At 41.1% G+C, this 20,959-nt stretch overlaps 1 protein-coding gene across 1 annotated transcript in view; it reads left to right on the plus strand.

Moving 5' to 3' along the window:
* The window catches only part of camk2a (calcium/calmodulin-dependent protein kinase II alpha), a gene marked incomplete at its 5' end in the record, with an annotated part of 31,532 nt that overhangs the window by 5,731 nt on the left and 4,842 nt on the right, over positions 1-20,959 (plus strand). The window contains 14 exons of the mRNA XM_080780538.1: positions 1,714-1,773; positions 6,274-6,328; positions 6,669-6,734; positions 7,737-7,809; positions 8,002-8,104; positions 9,550-9,633; positions 9,863-9,957; positions 11,524-11,646; positions 11,861-11,944; positions 12,224-12,266; positions 15,105-15,145; positions 15,353-15,401; positions 20,292-20,367; positions 20,745-20,839. Coding sequence (XP_080636664.1) covers positions 1,714-1,773; positions 6,274-6,328; positions 6,669-6,734; positions 7,737-7,809; positions 8,002-8,104; positions 9,550-9,633; positions 9,863-9,957; positions 11,524-11,646; positions 11,861-11,944; positions 12,224-12,266; positions 15,105-15,145; positions 15,353-15,401; positions 20,292-20,367; positions 20,745-20,839 — 1,047 coding nt within the window. The remainder of the gene's footprint in view (positions 1-1,713; positions 1,774-6,273; positions 6,329-6,668; positions 6,735-7,736; positions 7,810-8,001; positions 8,105-9,549; positions 9,634-9,862; positions 9,958-11,523; positions 11,647-11,860; positions 11,945-12,223; positions 12,267-15,104; positions 15,146-15,352; positions 15,402-20,291; positions 20,368-20,744; positions 20,840-20,959) is intronic.

A 20,959-nucleotide genomic window follows, 5' to 3' on the forward strand; every position in this document is an offset into this window, starting at 1 on the left:
CCCTTAGATCTCTATATATGGAGCTGACCTGTTCTGATCGACATTCATGTTGATAAAGGGTGAGGTCACTTGCCCTCAGGGTGTCTTACTGGTATACATATATATATATTATTTTTTGAGGGGGGGGGGGCTTTATTGATAGGAAATGGGGAGAGAAACGCAGGGGTGACACGAAAAAACAACAAATGTCAATAACTAACTCAGAATCTCTGTCTGTTTGTCTCCTTTTTTACTTACTAAAATTTCCTTCAAAAACATTTTTTTTGTCATACAGTAACACTATTCTGGGGTTCGATTTCCTTTGGTTGCTTAGCAACACTGCTCTCATGGTCATGAAAGAAGTGTGTGTGTGTGTGTGTGTGTGTGTGTGTGTGTGTGTGTGTGTGTGTGTGTGCATGTGTGCGTACGTACATGCGTGCGTGGGTGGGTGTATGTGGGTATGTGCGTGCTCGCGCAGGTGAGTGTGTGCATACTGTGTGTGTTTGCATGATTAGTTATTTGCATATCATCTTTATCGTGACATAGCTTTTTTATGTTGAATGACTAAGATTCACAATGATAAACTAACGTTGTGTGGACTGGACACATATACAGAACGTACATTAAATACACAGGGGGTGGGGGCGGGCGGCTCTCCCTCACTTCTAAAAATAGACAATGACTTCAGTTGCTTATTTGAAAAAGAAAAATGAAATGATCTCTGTAGTTATCTGCAGAGGGTCAATGTTGCCCCCTGCAGGTCATAACATAGAACGGCGGTGCACCAGTAGGACTTCTCACCTTTTTATGGTTTAGCATCTTGGGCAACATTTTAAACTAACTTAAGTTATTAATTTATTTTTACGAAAACAAAACAACAACTAACAGACCAACAAAAACACTCCCAGCTATCTCCTTTGAACAACCAATAGCAGATGCTGTCATATTTAATTTTAACTCATTTGAACTAAACATTGTAAAATATGCCCGTGTTTAGTGATGGTGTGACAAAACAAATGTGTAGTGTTCTAGGATTAACATACATACCATACAGATTGGAAAAAATAAATAAAAATATTAATGAAGTGCTGTGTTACCGTATGTAACTATTCTCCCTACAATTAAAACAATAATCTGAAATGAATTGTGGCCCAACATAACACAAATGTTAAAAACAAACGTATTGTGTTCAAATGCTTCAGAAGGAAAGCTGGTGCATATAGTCGTCGTAGCCACAATGCAAGAAAGTTTGATTTAATAAACAACTACCAGTGTTTCTTCAGGGATACAATGCAGCACTTAAGTCTGCCTTTCTCTCCTCCCCCCTCTCCTCAATAATGATCTCATTCTCAGTAATGACTATCTATGACTCTGTCGTACTCTCCACAAGCCAGATCCACAAGCCCACAGCGCGCCGTGTGTGTGATGCGTTGCAGGCTTGTGGATCTGCTATTTTAAGTGCACGCCACCGCCAGGCGACAAAAGTAAAAATCAGGCATGTAATGTGTTTCTCACTTAGAGGTTTCTCATGAAGGTGCCTGCAGCTGCAGATGATTGATGTGTTTCATATCCAATCAGGAAGTGTACGAGCGCGGGCCGCCTGCCACAGCTCTAATTGGTTGGCTGACTGATATCGGCCTTGACTGTGTAATAAGAGGGATAATAAAGTTTATGTTTATGTACAGTATAGACCTATTCTTTTCCTGACTTTCTGCTTTGTTGTTGTTAATGCAGACCATCAGAAGTTGGACCGTGAGGCTCGGATCTGTCGTCTACTCAAGCACTCCAACATAGGTGAGTTCTTGAATTGAAAGTTCATTTATACTTCATGGAATGACTGTGCTTTATGACAAAAAATTTGTATTTGAGTATGAATGTATCTACATTAGTTACATAGCCTATGCATTTTAGACTACACATATACTTATAGCGGACCAGCATCAACATATACAGTATAATGAATCTGTACCAAAATAAATAGTGATCTGTCATTTACTCAGACTCTAAAATCCCTAAGACAATGCTGGCAGAGTCATAGATATACAAGCGCTACTTTACATTTGTCAGTCAGCGTGTAGAAGGAAATTAAACTAATATGTCAAAAGGTTTGTGGCCTCACGGCTAAAATGTCTCATCACAAAATGTTGTGAGCATGTATTGTAGACTGTTGTTCCTCATTTTGCTACGGATCCCCTGGGACCCCATCAAGGACCCTCCCCAGACCCTGCTTTGAGAATCACTGATTTAGATATTCCACGGTATCAATATGAAGCCATCACAGTGCTGAACCGCACACACACTTTACAGTTAAATCAACACATCCATTTCTTCAAAGCAAGATTAGATGATGGTTTGTTTTGTCGATGGGCCATATTTAAGTTATATGAAAGTGTAAAACTGTACACCGTGGTGTTTTGATTTAGATACTGTACTACAGTACAACACACAGATTGCTCTTTCAGATTTGATTAAAAATGGATGACGATTAATTATGGAACCGTTACCAATGGCAACCAGACCATAATGACTAATTCATACCAAGACATTAGAGACACAAAGAGATGGAGAGGCAGCAAGGAAGGAAGGAAGGAAGGAAGGAAGGTTCAAGGGTTCAAGGTTGTACTTTATTGTTACATCTTGTGTACAGCCAGGTACGTAAACTTATTTTAGTTTGGCTTCCTGCTATCTATATGCAACAGCATAATCAAACAACAAAAACACAGCAAGCAGAGCAAACAAAGGGATAGAATAAGAGTGCAAGAAATAGCATTCAAAGAGCAACATTCTTTTTATAAACATATTGTACATGTGCATGTTTTCCCTGTAGTAGCAAAGTTAGGTCAACTTTATGTGAACAGCTTCACAGCTAGATTATGTTCCATAACACAATTTATTTTAAGAAGGTGCCTTTAACCTGGAACTGGAGAATGTGGTGCTCAGGAGCACACTAGGTCTCCTTTGAGAACCATCAGGGTCAAAACACGCTCGGAGCCATGGATGAATTCGTACATAGGCCTACTGACTGCAATGAAAGCCAGAGACAAAAAATGCTGATCAAATCCGCAAAAAGAAACTGTATCAATGATAAAGCAGAGGAAAACAAAAACAATCCTCGGGAGCTCTGGAAGCTACTAAACAACCAACTAGGCTACGGTCAGAAATGTCAGCGGGCACCAGATGGTTCACACTTGGGTTGCCCGTGTGGGCTTTAAGTGGGTTCTATCTGGGACTTAGGTGGGCCCCAACTAGGCGTTTTTATGTGGGACCCAAGTGGGTCCTACCTGCGCTTGTCCATGTGGGTTTTAAGTGGGTTCTACCTGGGCCCATCGTGGCCATTTCTGTGGGGCTGACATGGGTCCCATATGGGCCTCAAGTGGGTCCCATATGGTTTAGACTAGGTAGGCTAACTATATGGGAGCCAGGTGGGCTAACTATATGGGAGCCAGGTGGGCTAACTGTATGGGAGCCCATGTGGGCTTTAAGTGGGTTTTATGGTGTCATCCACAGTTAACAGTTTTGTATTGAGTTGTACTGTATGTACTGTAATTCTCCAATCTGTTAATAAATACTTCAATCAATCAATCAATCAATCAATCAATCAAGGAAGGAAGGAAGGAAGGAAGGAAGGAAGGAAGGAAGGAAGGAAGGAAGGAAGGAAGGAAGGAAGGAGAGTTTTAATTTCATCTCAGATATATAGCTCCCACCCACTGTAAACCTCTGAACCTCTGAACAGTGTACAAATGGAACCTTTACGAATTAATTTGGTTCCATTTGTACACTCAGAGTTGAATGAATACTGATGATTTTGATTTCATAGTGCGGCTGCTTTCCACCTACTCAAACTGAACCTGAGGTTGTGTGTGTGTGTGTGTGTGTGTGTGTGTGTGTGTGTGTGTGTGTGTGTGTGTGTGTTTTTGTGCGTTTGTGTGCATGTGTGTGTTTGTGTGTGAGTGCGCATGTGGTTCCATTGGTACACACTCAGAGTTAAATTAACAGTGATGATTTATTTCATTTCACTGTGCTTCCCACCTACTCGAGCTGAACCTGCGGTTCATGCACGCTTGTGTGTGTGCGTGTGTGTCGTACCTACAGGAATGATGTCTATATGCACACAAAAATATGTTGCAAGCAAAGTTATTTCAATTCCATGTCTAAAATCCCAGCGATGAGCATTCATCAAGCCCCAAATCCAAAATGTTATGCTTAGTTTTGTTACCGTGACAAGTTTATGATCGTATGCTAATTTGTTCAAAATGTTTTCAAAATGTGTCAAAATAATAGCATATGTACAAGCTCTCAACGTGTTGCATCACAGGGTGTTAGGACTTGAGCTTTAAAAAAAAAACAATCACACTTCACGTGTGAAATGAGGAGCGCATGATGTATTTATATTGGCCATATGATGTCTTACGTCGTCGTTTACTGCCCTAAACAAACATTAAAGTCCATAGACTTGGCTGCCAATATAACATTTTGACATTGTCAAGTGGCCCCGATCCAGAAAATGTTGGGAAGCGCTGAACTAGAAACAATTGTGTCTGTGTTAATCACCAACACTTTGCATGAATCTATTGAGAAAGAGAAAAAAAAGTTAATCTTAAATCAGATTCCATTTAGAACAGACAGACAGACAGACAAACCTCACCATCACAGCACATCATCACATGTGATTGATTGGCTTCCATCATGGGGCAGTGCCAGGAATTGTTTTGGAAACAGCTCAACAAATGTTTCCAGGTTTTACATAACACTATGAAACATTCTGATGGTGCGTGCGTGCGTGAGTGCGCGCGCGCGTGTGTGTGTGTGTGTGTGTGTGTGTGTGTTGCTAAGCAACAGTCTACTTAAGTAAAGGCACTGATACCCTCAGTCCTCCCACACACAGATTCATACGCACGCACGCACACACACACACACACACACACACAGACCTGTGTGTAAGCTCCCCAACAGACATTACTGGTATGTATCTAGCATATATATTATGTACCTGCCCCCTCCCCGCTTTCCACTCTCTGAAAGAACAAAAGCACTCCTACACACTGTACGTAACACTGTATTAGCAGTGGGGTTGTGCGTGCGTGCGTGCGTGCGTACGTGCGTGCGTGTGTTCTGTAATCTGCATGGATGTCTAGTTCTATCATTTATATAGAACAGTATTGCTGTTAACATAGAACAGGATATGTTCCATAAAGTATCCAATTCCAATTTCCACTTATTTAATTATCTGTGAAACAACAAATAAGACAATTTCAATTCAACAACTTCAATTACAACATTTTTTAAAACACTCTTTATTCTGTTAATCAGTTTAATCCAGTGCTTAGTCCAGATGGACGTTTAAACAGCGGGCGAGCATCGGCCGACAGCCCGACACATCGCCCAATCGCCCGAAAAGATTAATTATTTTTATCTTTTCGGGCGACGTTGCCCCGCCCATTTTACGACCATCGCCCGTTCGCTGCTATCGCCGGTATAGTCGCCGGTAATCGCCCATTTGATTCCATTCGTACACTCTCAGAGTTTTAAGTGTCCTTGAAATTATAACACTTGAGAACCACTATAGTCTTTGCTTTACAATCCTACATCCTACACCATTTCTCGCATTTTTAATGTTTGCAGCCAAAAGAAAGTAATGATCAGTAATGAGCAGAAGTAAATTGCCTCGGTACCAGCTGCTTGCATGAAATACTTTGGAATGATTATGTGCGAAACAGAAGACTAGAGTGTAAAATGTGGATTCTCATGAGACAGCTTTCAGGAGAATGGCAAAACAGGGAACAGCTTTCCTTTGTAATTGCAACTAATTAAGCCCAGATTACACTTTGTCGTATAATGGTGTCATGTGCCAAAAAGCAGATCTAAAGACATGGGCTATTTTGTGCACTCGACACCATCGAGTCTGAAAATGTCCCTATTGTATTGTATTATATTACCGGTAACTATTCTATAGTATTATTCTGATGTATCCCTCTATACATATATAGTGAGAGGCAAAGTGAGTGGCAAAGTGAGTTTAACGTCGTTTAATGCAATCAAATAGGACTTTTCTGTTTGTCACGCGCATAGCCTCTATTTTTCTCTAGTGAGCGGTCTCCAGTCTAAGTACTGCCGGTACTACAGTATAGAGAACCAAAAGTGGTCAATGCTCATCACGATAGTACTGTTACACAGTAAACTCTGTGTTCATTAAATATTTGTAATCATTGTTAAATGAACATTCAGGGTTTTAGTGTGTATCTTTATCCTTTCTGTTCTTTCCTTCTTTTCACACTATTTCCTCCTTCCTTTTAGTCCGTCTACACGACAGTATTTCTGAAGAGGGACACCATTACCTCATATTCGACCTGTGAGTTCTATTGCACTGTGTGTGTGTGTGTGTGTGTGTGTGTGTGTGTGTGTGTGTGTGTGTGTGTGTGTGTGTGTGTATGTATGTATGTATGTATGTATGTATGTATGTTGTATAATATATTGTAATTGTAAGTGTTGTGTATTGTATAATATATTGTAAGTGTTCGTGGCACTTTGCAGTGATGACCATGTGACAGAGGTTTGGTTTTATGTCTTGTCTTGTCTATGTATGTCCTTAAAATAAATCTTAATGGCTGACATTTCTTGAATTCTTTGTTTTTCTCGTTACTTTTACCGAATTCTCCCTCTGTCTCCCTCTCTCTCTCTCTCTCTCTCAGAGTAACAGGCGGAGAGTTATTTGAGGACATTGTGGCCAGGGAATACTACAGTGAAGCTGACGCAAGGTTGAAAAAACTCTTTCTCATCCACTGTCCGTCAATTATTCTTCCATCCATCCGTCCGTCCGTCCGTCCATCCATCCATCCATGCATCCATGCATCCATCCTTTCATCCATTCAACCATCCACATCTGATGAATGGTATACTGTATTTACAGTAACTGGACAATATTTTGTTGAAGAGCTATTATTATAATAATAATAATTATTATTATTATTATTATTATTATTATTATTATTAGTAGTAGTAGTAGTGGTAGTGGTAGTAGTAGTACCACCGGTAGTAGTATTGAATAAAATGAATACATTTCACTCTATGACAAAAAAATGACCAAATCAATGTAAAATAAATTTTTGCATGATTTTTTTCAACCATGAATGTCCACAACTTTTTAAGGCCTTTGCTGACTGGTGTTAATAAAATCGCATTATTTCACTAAGCTAAAGTTTGTGGAAAGTGCATATTTTACTTTCTAACAGCAGATCTCAAATGTACATTGGCCTTTAATCCCAAACACCCACTGACTGTATATCTGTGTTTTGCAGCTAAAGAAGTCCTGTCACCATGGCAATGGCATGAGTGTACACTTGCTAATATGAACCATAATGAAAACTTACAAGAAAACTTAAATTTCAACTTTATCTACATAATTTTACAGTCCATTGTCATTGTTACCACAAATCTTTATTTAAGCAATCCAATATTACACGAGAGGGTGTGCGTTACCTTAATTGCGTAACATGTCAACTCAATTTCATTATAACTAAGATATTCAATAAAATAAATCATAATTTTGTAATGACAGCTGTATATCCACTACGACCGAAAATGTCCTGTGTTAAACACCTAGCTTAGCTAGTAGCCACTGCCTGTGGGGACTGCCCACCCAGTACAGCTGTTTTATTATGTTTTGATTAGGTGATGCTCGTTTGAAGCATGGGTAGAGCTATTTCAACCAATGAGATTGCTTCCTCAAAACTACCTGTGGTATAATTTGCTTTCTCCAGCCATTGTATCCAACAGATTCTGGAGGCGGTGCTTCATTGTCATCAGATGGGAGTCGTTCACAGAGACCTAAAGGTAGCACTGTCTGCTATGACAAAACAATAATATAAAAATAATAATAATATGAAAAATGGACATAGCTGGTTTCTACCAGACAGCGACGAGCATGTAAACCTACTAAATATTATCCAACGTCCATTGTTATAATATCATCAACCTGCACCTCTCCCCGTGAAGTGATATGCTATTGTCCTTTAATCTCCCCAGCCAGAGAACTTGCTGCTGGCTTCCAAATCGAAAGGGGCTGCTGTCAAACTGGCTGACTTTGGCTTGGCCATAGAAGTGGAGGGTGATCAGCAAGCATGGTTTGGTAAGTCATATTTACTGCCACCACCACCACCATCACCATCACCACTATGGAAAGCAGTTGGAGCATTTATTCCATATCTTTGATATGAGACGTCAGTTTCTACCAGTGTGGTCTGTTGCTATCGCAGTGTTTTATGTGGGGATTGCATTTGGGTAAATCTGAACGTATTGTTTTTGCTTCCAAGCACAAGAAAGATAACCAACTTTTCAGTCGAGTTAAACTCCAGGAGAAAAAATCAGTTACATATTTAGGTTGCACACTAGATCAGAACATGTCTAGTGAACCGATGGCCCACTCAGTTATTGGCAAGATCCACGCAAGGACTAAGTTCCTAGCTAGGATTGCCAAATTTCTAGATAGAACCACTATGAGGACACTGGCCTCAGCATTAGTACAATGTCTCTTTTATTATACCTGCCTAACCTGGTACAGCAGCTTATCTAAAAATACCAAAATATATAAATTACAGACATCACAAAATAAACTAATGAGGGTAGTCCTTTATCTCTCCCCAAGAACCCACATTGGCATTAACCATTTTAGAGAATTAAATTAGCTCCCAGTGGAAGGCAGAATACAACAACTGAGACTCATTATGGTCTATAAGATTTTAAAAGAACAATGCCAAAATATTTTAAAGGTTACTTCCCGCATGTTAACCAGTTCCATAGTTTGAACACAAGGGCTAGTGTAGCTGATCTTAAACCACCAAACCTAAGACATAAGGTAGGTAGAAGCTCATTTAAATAACAGGGGTGGAGGATTGGAACAAAATCCCAAGGGAAATTAAATTTGCCCAGTCTTTGAACATTTTTTAAAATATGTTGAAAAAGTGGCTGATGGGCAAGTTAGTATAGTGCTGCATTTATCTATTTACATCTATTTAATGTCTTTTGTTTATTGATCTACGATGGCCTGTTGTAAAAGTCATTAGTATTGTGATGTTAGTACACATGTTCTTCTTATCATATACCTATTTGGATCACAATGGAATTAAGTCTGACTTTTTGTGCAATCCTGATAATTCTCTACTGCTCTTTTATGAATTGTATCATGAATATATCAAATAAATCAAATCAAATCAAAGACTGTGGCTGGAAATGATAGCCAAATCCGGCATGTTTACATGAGATCATGTTCAGTTGATTGTAACGTGACGTGACGTGGTTTTGTCATTTTGAAGTGCATATCAATTTCGGAATGTCTAGCCAAAAACTGTCTGAAAAGTTTGATTTAATTATTAACCGTCCAGTTTGTTAAGCTGACATTGACGCAATTATTCAGGTTTAGTTCAATAGCATTTTAATGACTTACTAGAACATGGCAATCTAACAAACGTACACAACTGCAACCTCAAAAAATGTTAAGTAATTAACAGCAAAATGGTCTGTGTTGTTTACATACCATATGGCCGAAGTTGTGAGTATGGTCCTGTGCATGTGTAGGCTTTGCAGGGACTCCAGGCTATCTATCTCCAGAGGTTCTAAGGAAGGATCCTTATGGCAAGGCGGTTGATCTTTGGGCCTGTGGTGAGATGTCTGCTGTTAAAATCTATTGTAATACAACTGTCAATCTTTAATAGTACATCTGTATTTCTATATACTGTATGCCCCTATGGTAATTAAACATCTTATATTTTATTCTATTTAATCACAAGCCCGATGTTACACGGGGGGACGCCAGGGTGAGCATGTTAATTGTCTTTAATCTGCTTTATTCTATTCTATATACTTTAATTGAAACTGTGAACACATACAGGTGTGATTCTGTACATTTTGCTGGTGGGCTATCCTCCCTTCTGGGATGAAGACCAACACAGACTCTACCAGCAGATAAAGGCTGGAGCATATGATGTAAGTCAACAGGACCATGTAGCTGTACAGGTTCAAGTATGTCCACGCATCATACAGATGTCTGATATTGGTTTTATTTGTATTGCGACTTTCAACTCCTCCAGTCACCAAGACACCGTGAAAACTATAATAAGGAAACAATGACATTTTGTTCAGTTTTTGAGTCCTTACACATGTGCATTCAATTGATCAAACAAAGTCCATAGTTCTACATTACAGAAATATTGAACAATCCACAACAACACATCACAATGAAATCACAAAGAATATGTACCGTGTGCGCCTTTGAACCATGTGCAGATTGATTAATATCGTCTCTCTCTCTGACGTTCCCAAAACATACAACTTTTCTCCAGGAAGTCCGTTCAACCTCTGACCCTTACTGACAGGTGACGTCATGTGAATGACATAACAACTCTGATCATGTGACTCCCTTCAAAGGGTGTATTTTTACCTTGTAATATAACCCTTTGACATATTTGTTGCCATTCTTAAATTCTATTTATTCATATGAAATCAACATTTTTCTCCAAGTATGATCATCATAAAAACCATATTTTATATAATTTAAGTTTATACCTGAAACCACTGTCTCTCGTTCTGGGACAGTTACAGACCATTCCTCTCCAATATGGCTTAAGAACAGTGGTTCCCAAACACTGGATCTGAAACCATCTGTGCATCACGGACACATTGTTATGGGGTCCCTTCATTTATTCATTTCATTTATTTCGTTTCCAACATTTAGTTTTTTATTATTATTATTTCAAAACAAAAAAAAACATTCCCTTAAAAAAATCTTTCATGAATTAAAAACAAATCTGTAATTTCCTGAAGAAATCAAGGAAAATCAAAGAATCAAAGACATCAAAGACATTCCATACATTAGAAAACAAATAAGTATTAGTGAAAATAGCCGATCTACAAGCTCACATGAATCGACACGTTGTGAGCTTGTAGATCTGCTATTTTCACTAGTTTGGGTCCCGGGGAGACATCAAATTTCTCTTTTGGGTCACAGCCAGGCTAAAACGTTTGGGTCACAGCCAGGCTAAAACGTTTGGGTTTAGTTTGGGTCACAGCCAGGCTAAAACGTTTGGGTTTAGTTTGGGTCACAGCCAGGCTAAAACGTTTGGGTTTAGTTTGGGTCACAGCCAGGCTAAAACGTTTGGGTTTAGTTTGGGTCACAGCCAGGCTAAAACGTTTGGGAACCACTGGCTTAGAACAGTGGTCCCCACACTGGAGGTCGACCCCAAATTATGTTCAGTCTAAAGTGGTTAATCACTACAGCAGCTGCTCTGCTTTTTGATTGAGTGTGGCTCCGCTCTGCCTACTGGTTGAGTATTTAAACACACTTGTTGCATGTTAGTCACAGACTGGTTTTAATCGTTTCCTTATTAAAGTTAATAAAATGGGAGCTTCCTAAGTGTCTGCGGAAGTCCCTTCTTCTTCTCGAAGTTGAGTTACACCCAATTAATTATTTCCCCCCATCGATCCATATTACTTCTCTTCTCCCCCTGTGACTCTGTCTCCCCTCTCCTCTACTTTCGTGTCTTCTCGTCCTAGTTTCCTTCTCCAGAATGGGACACCGTAACACCTGAAGCCAAAGATCTGATTAATAAGATGTTAACCATCAACCCAGCCAAGCGGATCACAGCAGCCGAGTCTCTGAAACATCCCTGGATCTCTGTAAGGACAACCTTAACCTTAATCACTAACACTTTAGTGTATAATTTACAGTGAAGAGGCAGTAATGTTGTTGTTGTTTTTGTTGTTTTTGTATTATTATTATTATTATTATTATTATTGATGTTATATGATCTTGATCCGTCACTTTCTTTTTACTTCTCTTGCTCTCTCTCCCTCTCTGTCTATCGTTCTCTCTTTGTCTTTCCACCCCTAGCATCGTTCCACCGTAGCGTCCTGTATGCACAGACAGGAGACGGTTGAGTGCCTCAAGAAATTCAACGCCAGGCGAAAGCTGAAGGTACACAGTCTGACACACAACATGATGAGCTTCCACTGTTCTCAACATCTGCTTACATGTGGACACTCTCAGAGTTACAAACGCTTCTCAACATCTGCTTACATGTGGACACTCTCAGAGTTACAACATCTGCTTACATGCAGGACACTCTCAGAGTTACAAACGGATAATGAACACTGAGGATTTTAGCATGATTACTTTAATCATGTCATATAACCATTGACTGAAATGTGTCTTTCTTTCTCTTTCTTTCTTTCTTTCTTTCTTTCTTTCTTTCAGGGTGCCATTCTGACCACCATGCTGGCTACCAGGAATTTCTCTGGTAAGAATCCAGTCACTTTTCTGCTTTTTATCATGATTGTCGTGCGTGCGTGTGTTAGGCTGCACAACATTGACTGCACAACCAAACACTATTTTTGTGCTCGGACACAGGGACACAGTCAGGGACACAGTCAGGGACACAGTCAGGGACACGTCACACAGCCAGGGACACAGTCAGGGACACAGCCAGGGACACAGCCAGGGACACAGTCAGGGACACAGTCAGGGACACAGTCAGGGACACAGCCAGGGACACAGTCAGGGACACAGCCAGGGACACAGTCAGGGACACAGTCAGGGACACAGCCAGGGACACAGTCAGGGACACAGTCAGGGACACAGCCAGGGACACAGTCAGGGACACAGTCAGGGACACAGCCAGGGACACAGTCAGGGACACAGTCAGGGACACAGCCAGGGACACAGCCAGGGACACAGTCAGGGACACAGTCAGGGACACAGCCAAGGACACAGCCAGGGACACAGTCAGGGACACAGCCAGGGACACAGTCAGGGACACAGTCAGGGACACAGTCAGGGACACAGTCAGGGACACAGCCAGCCAGAGACACACAAAGCTCTGTATTTTTTTTGGGGGGGGGGGGGGAGGAACAGAAAGGCAGAGATGTTGCAGTTCCTGCTAATTGCAGTTTGCTCTTAATGAAGACGAAAGAGGACAGGAACGGAACATCCATCTGTGTGTGGAGACTGTGTGCCCACTGCCCAGCTAGGAAATTCAGCAACAGCTGCCCCACACACACGCACACACACACACACACACACACACACACAGTCACACACACACACACACACACACACACACACACACACACACACACACACACACACACACACACACACACACACACCACACACACACACACACAAACCCAAGCACACAAACCATGGAACATTGAACTGAACTTGATATGACTGACGACTGATAGAATGATTGGTTCTATTTCCTTCCTTTCGTAGTTTGAATTCAAGGTAATTTAAACAAAGCTATAGAAAAGCTATAACCATACGGGTTTGGACAGCAGCTGTGTGGGTTGAAGCATAATACAACATGAAAGTTGGAACCAGCACCATATAATGATCTGTGGATCTTCAGGGACCTGAAGAAGATCTCATTAAGTAAACAAAACACGTCCACACCAGAACCAACACCCAGACTGCACTGCTGATCCAGTGAAGATCTGCAGGCTTAAGAGAGACTCGGGGACAATTAACAGTTTACCACCAGATACTTACACTGTGTGTGTGTGTGTGTGTGTGTGTGTGTGTGTGTGTGTGTGTGTGTGTGTGTGTGTGTGTGTGTGTGTGTGTGTGTGTGTGTGTGTGTGTGTGTGTGTGTCACAGCTGACATGAAGGGGTTATAAAGTACATACGTGTACACACACACACACACACACACACACACACACACACACGTGAGCACACACACACTCACACATGCACACACACACACACACACACACACACACACACACACACACACACACACACACACACACACACACGCATTTGTATGCGCACGTGCACACACAATTCCAGAGCTATTGATAGCCCAGGGAAACCACCCAGAGGGCAGGGAGCACGAGTGAGGGGTTATTATTAGTCATTTCAAACAGAACTTGAATTTTCTTTTACTTTTCTCAGATAATCCTGCTACAGATTAATTGCTGAATCTCTGTTTCTCACCAAAAGAATAATATTTTCACACTATTCTCTACTTGACATCTGGTATGTGATTGTTTATTTTTAACACCGTTCTAGAACGGGTTGCACAAGTTTGTATCGAGCAGTTCTATTGAACCTGTCTGTGACAAACCTGTTGCCAGACAGTATAATGAAAAGAGTTTAGAAAGAGATCAAGAGAAGAAGTAGGAGGCGAGGTAGAAGGGAGGGGAGAGTGAGTTGAAGTTTTGGAATGTGCCTATGCTGTTTGCCCTATCAATATCTCAAGTTGTTGGTCCTAAATTTGGCGTTGTCACTCTCTCCCTCCCTCTCTATCTTTCTCTGAACTATATGTCATGCTGGGAATTCCCTCTCTCTCTCTCTTTCTCTCTCTCCCCCGCCCTTTCTTTTTTCTGTCTGCCTGTTTTGATGGGGAGTCTCTGTTGTTGCTTTGGCAGTGTGCAGCTCAACATCTAAAGAGAGACAGAAGCAGGGGGAGAGAGAGAGAGAGAGATATGACACTCTATGGAGGGTTAGAGTTAGTGGATTAGGTGGGGTTTTTTTATCAGAAAGGAAGTAAAAGCGAAAACAGGATTCAGAACATCACAAAGAAGAAACAATATGCAAGAACGACAAGGGAATGTAACCAAAACAAACCTGGATTTTGTCGAAACTCAAACTGGGATATATCCTATACCCTTAACTCACAAAGAAGACTGAAGATTACTTCTTCAAATTGCTTTTATTTTAATTGGTCTACGGACATTATTTTTTATCGCATGAATTTGCTTTGTTTCCTTTGAAATTGAACTTTTTTCAGTTCTCACATACTCAACATTCAGCACAAACAGTAAAAAGCTGTGTAACAAAAGTGAAGACATGAAAAAGAAGCTTTGAACAAAACGTCACTATTTTACAATAGATTTTGTTTTCCTTTCAAACTCTCTCGGATTAAATGTTTTAAAGTTACACTTAACCTGTGGGGGGATCAGCACACACACACACACACACACACACACACAGAGAGAGAGAGAGAGAGAGAGAGAGAGAGAGAGAGAGAACGTGGGCATCATGCCATCTTTCCTCTTTTGGGCCTTTATTCCTTTTTTTATCACTCTCATACTTCTGTCTGTATTCCTGGCCGCTTCCGCTCAATCAGGAGGAAAGAGTGGAGGAAACAAGAAGACAGATGGAGTCAAGGTAGGACTCACAAATTGTGTGTGTGTGTGTGTGTGTGTGTGTGTGTGTGTGTGTGTGTGTGTGTGTGTGTGTGCGTGCGTGCGTGCGTGCGTGCGTGCGTGCGTGCGTGCGTGCGTGCGTGCGTGCGTGCGTGCGTTTTTATCTGTATCTTCTTATACTGTAAAGATCATAAAACATTTTGACATTATTATTGTTGTGTTCTTGTAGGAATCCTCTGAGAGCACCAATACTACCATTGAGGATGAGGACACAAGAGGTGAGCACACACACACACACACACACACACACACACACAGAAACATTGCGGAGGAATACCATACTCCATGTAGTGTTACAGCTGAACAGGTGTTACAGCATAATATAGTGTAACATAAACATTTACTGGTATTTCGAGCAGGGAAAGGAAAGGAATGCAATATCACAGTCAGCTTTCTGTAGTGTTGAAATGTTTCACGGCGGACTCTGACAGCACACATTCGCTCTTACTCTCCCCTGCGTGCTCTCTCGCCTTTCCCGCTGACGCTGTGGCTATCTGTGTTAAAATGACACTGATAGTGGGCCCTTAAGGCCATGTGTTGTGCTCTCTCTCACACACTCACACTCACACTCACTCACACTCACACTCACACTCACACACTCACACTCACACTCACACTCACACTCGCACGCACGCACGCACACACACACACACACACACACACACACACACACACACACACACACACACACACACACACACACACACACACACACACACACAGTCAAGCAGTAGTCCGTAAATAGATCAATGTATATGTCAGGAGGAGGCTGTGAATAGGAAGTCCGAAGAACCCCCTGCAGTTTAACCACATGAACCCTCTCATGTCTCTATTCCAGGCATGTCACAATAGGCATGCGTTGGCACTCGTCAGCTTGGTTGGATATTGTTTATTTTGGGCGGAGACATTATTTTGGTGTAGAGATAGAAAAAAAGGAGGGGGGCTAATTATAGACCCCAGGTCAACTAAGTAAATAGGGTTTAAGTGGTTTTGACACGGCTTGACCTGAAGTTATGAGATGTCAATGCGACGCTGTCTTCCTGTCGAAAAGCAGCTGTCAGTAACATTCCACTTTATTCCACGCATAACAAATAATGGGACTGAATAATGTAATCTACTACAGTGTGTGATCAAAGACGTTATTGCAGACGCATGACAAATTGAAGCACTGTTCTGCTTTTAACCAACAGGCCAATATACCGCCACCCTTGTTGTGTTGACCAGTTGAGGCTTGAGGCTAGTTGAATTATAAGAATTTGTTTTTTAACCAAAAATGCTCGACTCGTGCTGCGTAGCCAAATGTGCCAGGGACGTACCCCAGACGCAAAGACACTGAGACTGGAGTAAGGGCAAAAAAGGACATTTATTCACAAAACGTTATGCTTGGGTAGGTCTGTGGGGAATGTGAGGGGAATCCTGGAAGTGGTGAGAGGGTAGAATGGTGGAGCTGGGAGACACTGGGTTTGAGGAGGGAGCCTGGAAATAAACTCTCTATTGTGGAGCAGCTATTGGCTGATTGAGACCAACCACACCTGAGCTGGCTGCTGGCTGAAGGAAACGCCTGGCCCTCGTCCTACGATGTTTGCAGGGGAGGGACTAGGAACGTGAGGAATGTGTGGCACAACAATGCCAAGACATTCATTCTCATAAGCAGACTAAGACTTCATCAATTGCCCTTTGGGGATAATAAAGTATATCTCATCTTTAAAAGGCTTATTATCTAACTATATTCTCAAGTCAGTTTTTGACTTGGAAGACTAACAACTCAATTTAAAATTCCACTGGTAGGGAGGGAACTGTGCTTTAGCCAAAGAAATATCCGTTTCAAGATTCAGTTACTTTGGGTTTATTTATCATTGTGTCATGATGTCTCAACAGTTCACAGAATATTGCCACTGTTTTGTAAAGCGATTTGGTACCTTGAAAAGTGCTTTATAAAATCCATGCATTATTAAAATATTATTCGTGCAGAATTGTCTAGAAAGGACATACGTGTACGTCCGTTCTTTCTATTTGAAATGGTAGTCTCGCATAGACAGATGATCCGAGGTCTCCGCCTTCCAATTTACTTGAGTAAAAGTACAAAGGTATTGGTATCAAAATGTACTTAAAGAACCAAAAGCAGAAAGTATCGCGACGCATTGTGAGCTTGTAGATCAGCTATTTCCCAATGGCCTTTCAAATATGCTTAAGGGTGTGTGTTTTGTAATAATATTCAAAATCTACAAAGTTAACTAAAGTTTTAAAATATTATATTTTAGTGTCGTAAAAGTACAATATTTGCCTTAGAAGTAAAGTAAAAGTACATACAAATTGTACAGTACAGTACTACTTGAGTAAATGTACTGAGTTACTTTACAGATAGTTTTGTCCCCTACGGTGAAATGAGCTGCCACCAGACGCACAGCATCAGTAGGCGCAGAGTTCTGATCGTCTGGCCACATGAGACAACTGGTAACTGAACCCAAATCTCAAATCTGGGTGAAGCCTGATATCCCAATCGTAGCCTGGGAAGCATTCCTTTGCGTGTTTATGATCCGGTCGGAAGCGGATGATATCTTATGTCATGTTGTAGTCGCTGATTTTACTCATCAGACAGGAACCCCTGACAGGAACATCCGTATATTACCCACAATTCCCTGTGATCAAGGGAATCATCATTTCATCTGATGCAGCGTATGAATCCGACACATTTCTTCACATACTTCTTGGAATACCGGTAGTTTGTTTGGTATAGCCATATTTTATGCCAACTCGTAGCGGCTGCAGAGACAAACCCAACCCAACCAGAACATGATATATATTTTTTTTATCATTCGGTCTACTCTAAACCATGCCTAAACTGAATCACACAGCAATTTAGTAACACAGACCAGGCTTTCCTCTGACTAAAGCCTTGTGACCCGAGGTTACCCCAATGGTGAAGAGAACGGCACTAAAATGCCCATCTGCTATTGACTGTGTTTTTGGTGCCAGGTGTCACGCTCTGTAGACTCCAACAGATAGTAGAGACATCACCTGGCACCAATACCGGCCAATGGCAGATGGCCTCTTCCCGTGTTGGAGCTGTTTTATAACGGCAAACGTAACAATGCACACATGCATCCACGTAACATTTAACCACTTAAACCCTGCAGCATCCGTATGGTGTCGGGGAAAGCTTTTGCAGAGAATAGCAGATGGACAAGCTCACAGTGATCGGCTGCTATCAGCAAAAGCTCTCCCCACAATAACCGAAAACAGACACTAGCTGCTAGCATAGAGCCCTGAGGTACTCCACTCAACCATATGGGGTTTAATAAATACCCGGCAGTTAAGAACAGTGGTTAAAGCAGATCCAGAGACCGCAATGAAGGTATGCACTATGTTGCTCCTTTAACTGCTATTTAACGGTGCTAATGAATTGCACTTGAGGGTACTGTGTCCAGGATCTGAACAGGACTCATAGTCATAATGCTAATCTGACAATATAGAGACAACAATCATGTTGAAGTGTCCTTGAGCAGGACACTGAACTTATAATGGCTCCCAACAGGCTGCTTGGTTCCTTGCCATCGTTGTTTGATTGTATCTACGTGTAGATGGGTAATGCGTACATTCTAAAGCACTTTGGAAAAGGTAATTGTATATAAATGCAGCTCATTAACCATTTGTCATTAGTTATTCAATTCAATACGACCCCTAGTGGCTGCTCAGAGGACTTGCAATTTGATCGTTTCTAATAAATAAAGTCACATAACTTTAGGTTCTTCTGACTTCTGTTATTCCTTGGACATTTTGAGAGGAAATCTACAAGCTCACAACGCATTTGGATGTGACACATTGGGAGCTTGTAGATCTGTCATATTAGGAAATGTAGGGAATAGGGATGCCAGGGTAAAAGATTAACATTGTTTTGATATGCACATTCTCTGCTTGCAATTAAAGTATTGGTTTTAATTATTGCCATAACAACTCATAATAGTGATAGTCTTAATTGGCTAGTTCCTTCCCCGTTTATCCATATGCAAATTGTCGTGATTAATTAATTTTCTAAGGCTATGATGATGATGCTATGAGATGTATTTGTGGTTTGACATTTGTTTTCAAGTGGGAATGTCTGGAGTACAACAACATGCCAATCATGAAACACAAATAAGTCTACGTCTAGTTATTTGTCTGGCTGTGCAGCTGCGCACACTGACAACAGATATAGAACTGAATAAATTAAACAGCTGCTCTCCTTGTTGCTATGCACAGTCTGGCAGAAAAATGCAAACCCATATTTAAAAAAAGGAAATCTACAATCCGGGACTTAAAATGTAAAAAATGTCAAACGTTCCTTCTGAATCCATTCCAAGCATTAGTTTTGTACAAAAAACACTCCATGGGCTAAAAAACTGCCTTATCCACTTGCCCAAATGTGCCCAAAATGTGCTGACCATATCACATTTGTCATGACGGCTATGGCCGTTTTTAGCCCAAGCAGTGTTTTTTGTGCAAAACTAATGCTTGGAATGGATTCAGAATCATGATAACCCCCTAGTTTGACACGTCACATGCTACTTAAAGCATAAGGAAAGTTTTTGACATGTTGGGCTTATACAGGATGTTCATGGGAGGGTCACAACTCACAAGATACCCCTATAAAAAAAAGCTCCGGTCAGGATTCATGAATGTATGTACTGTATATAGTCATAGACAATATTTTAGTCCAATAAAAAAGTCTATATACCGATTTTCCCACTTTAAACAAAAGAAGCCTTTCCGGACTAGTCTGTGTCTCATGGCCGCCTCAATGCTTTTCCAATGGAAGTCAGAGTTCCATAGTTTGTGCAGGCAACTTTCAAAATAAAACTACTGCCGACTTCCCAATAGTGTTTGGAGGCCAGTCTTTGACACATGACGTCACCTTGGTAACATTGACAACTTTGTGGATATCCATTGATCCAATAGACTTCACACCGGGCACAGCACTGTACAGTATATTGCACTGTATAGGCCTACTGTATAAAAGAATCACACTTGTGTGAAGTGACTGTATGACGTCTTACTGTATATGTATCTTCTCTCTCTCTCTCTCTCTCTCTCTCTCTCTCTCTCTCTCTCTCTCTCTCTCACACACACAGTGAGGAAACAGGAGATCATCAAAGTAACGGAACAACTGATTGAGGCAATTAGCAATGGAGACTTTGAGAGCTACACGTGAGCAAAACACACACACACACACACGCCCCCGCACATGCACGCACGCACACACACACACACACACACACACACACACACACACACACACACACACACACTCCCCACATTTTCCTTTCTTTTACTCTTTCCTTCTTTCATTCTGTTCATGTTGTTGTGATATGAAATCAGACGGCACAGCTGCCACAATAGTATTTTTCATGATAGTTACTAGCACCCCCTGCTAGTCATTTTCCTGATAAAGTAAATAAAAAACTGAATCACTTGTTGTGAAATAGTATCAACATCAGTTGGTGCTGGGTACCATAAACCCATGTCCTTCCACTGAGTAAAAATGTTGTTACCATAACACATTTGTTTAATGTCCTTCCACTCAGTAAAATGTGTGATCCAGCTGTGACTGCATTCGAACCCGAAGCCCTGGGCAACCTGGTGGAGGGCCTGGATTTCCATCGCTTCTACTTTGAAAACTGTAAGAACCAAAGCACAAATGTACATATTTGCCCATTTTGGGTGTCATACATTGTGTGTTGTATAGTGTTCATTTCATGTGACCTTCGTCTGTCCATAGTAACAAAAGACATCCATTGTG

This window comes from Protomyctophum bolini (assembly GCF_963924005.1).
Source record: "Protomyctophum bolini genome assembly, chromosome: 13".
Classification (NCBI taxonomy): Eukaryota; Metazoa; Chordata; class Actinopteri; order Myctophiformes; family Myctophidae; genus Protomyctophum; species Protomyctophum bolini.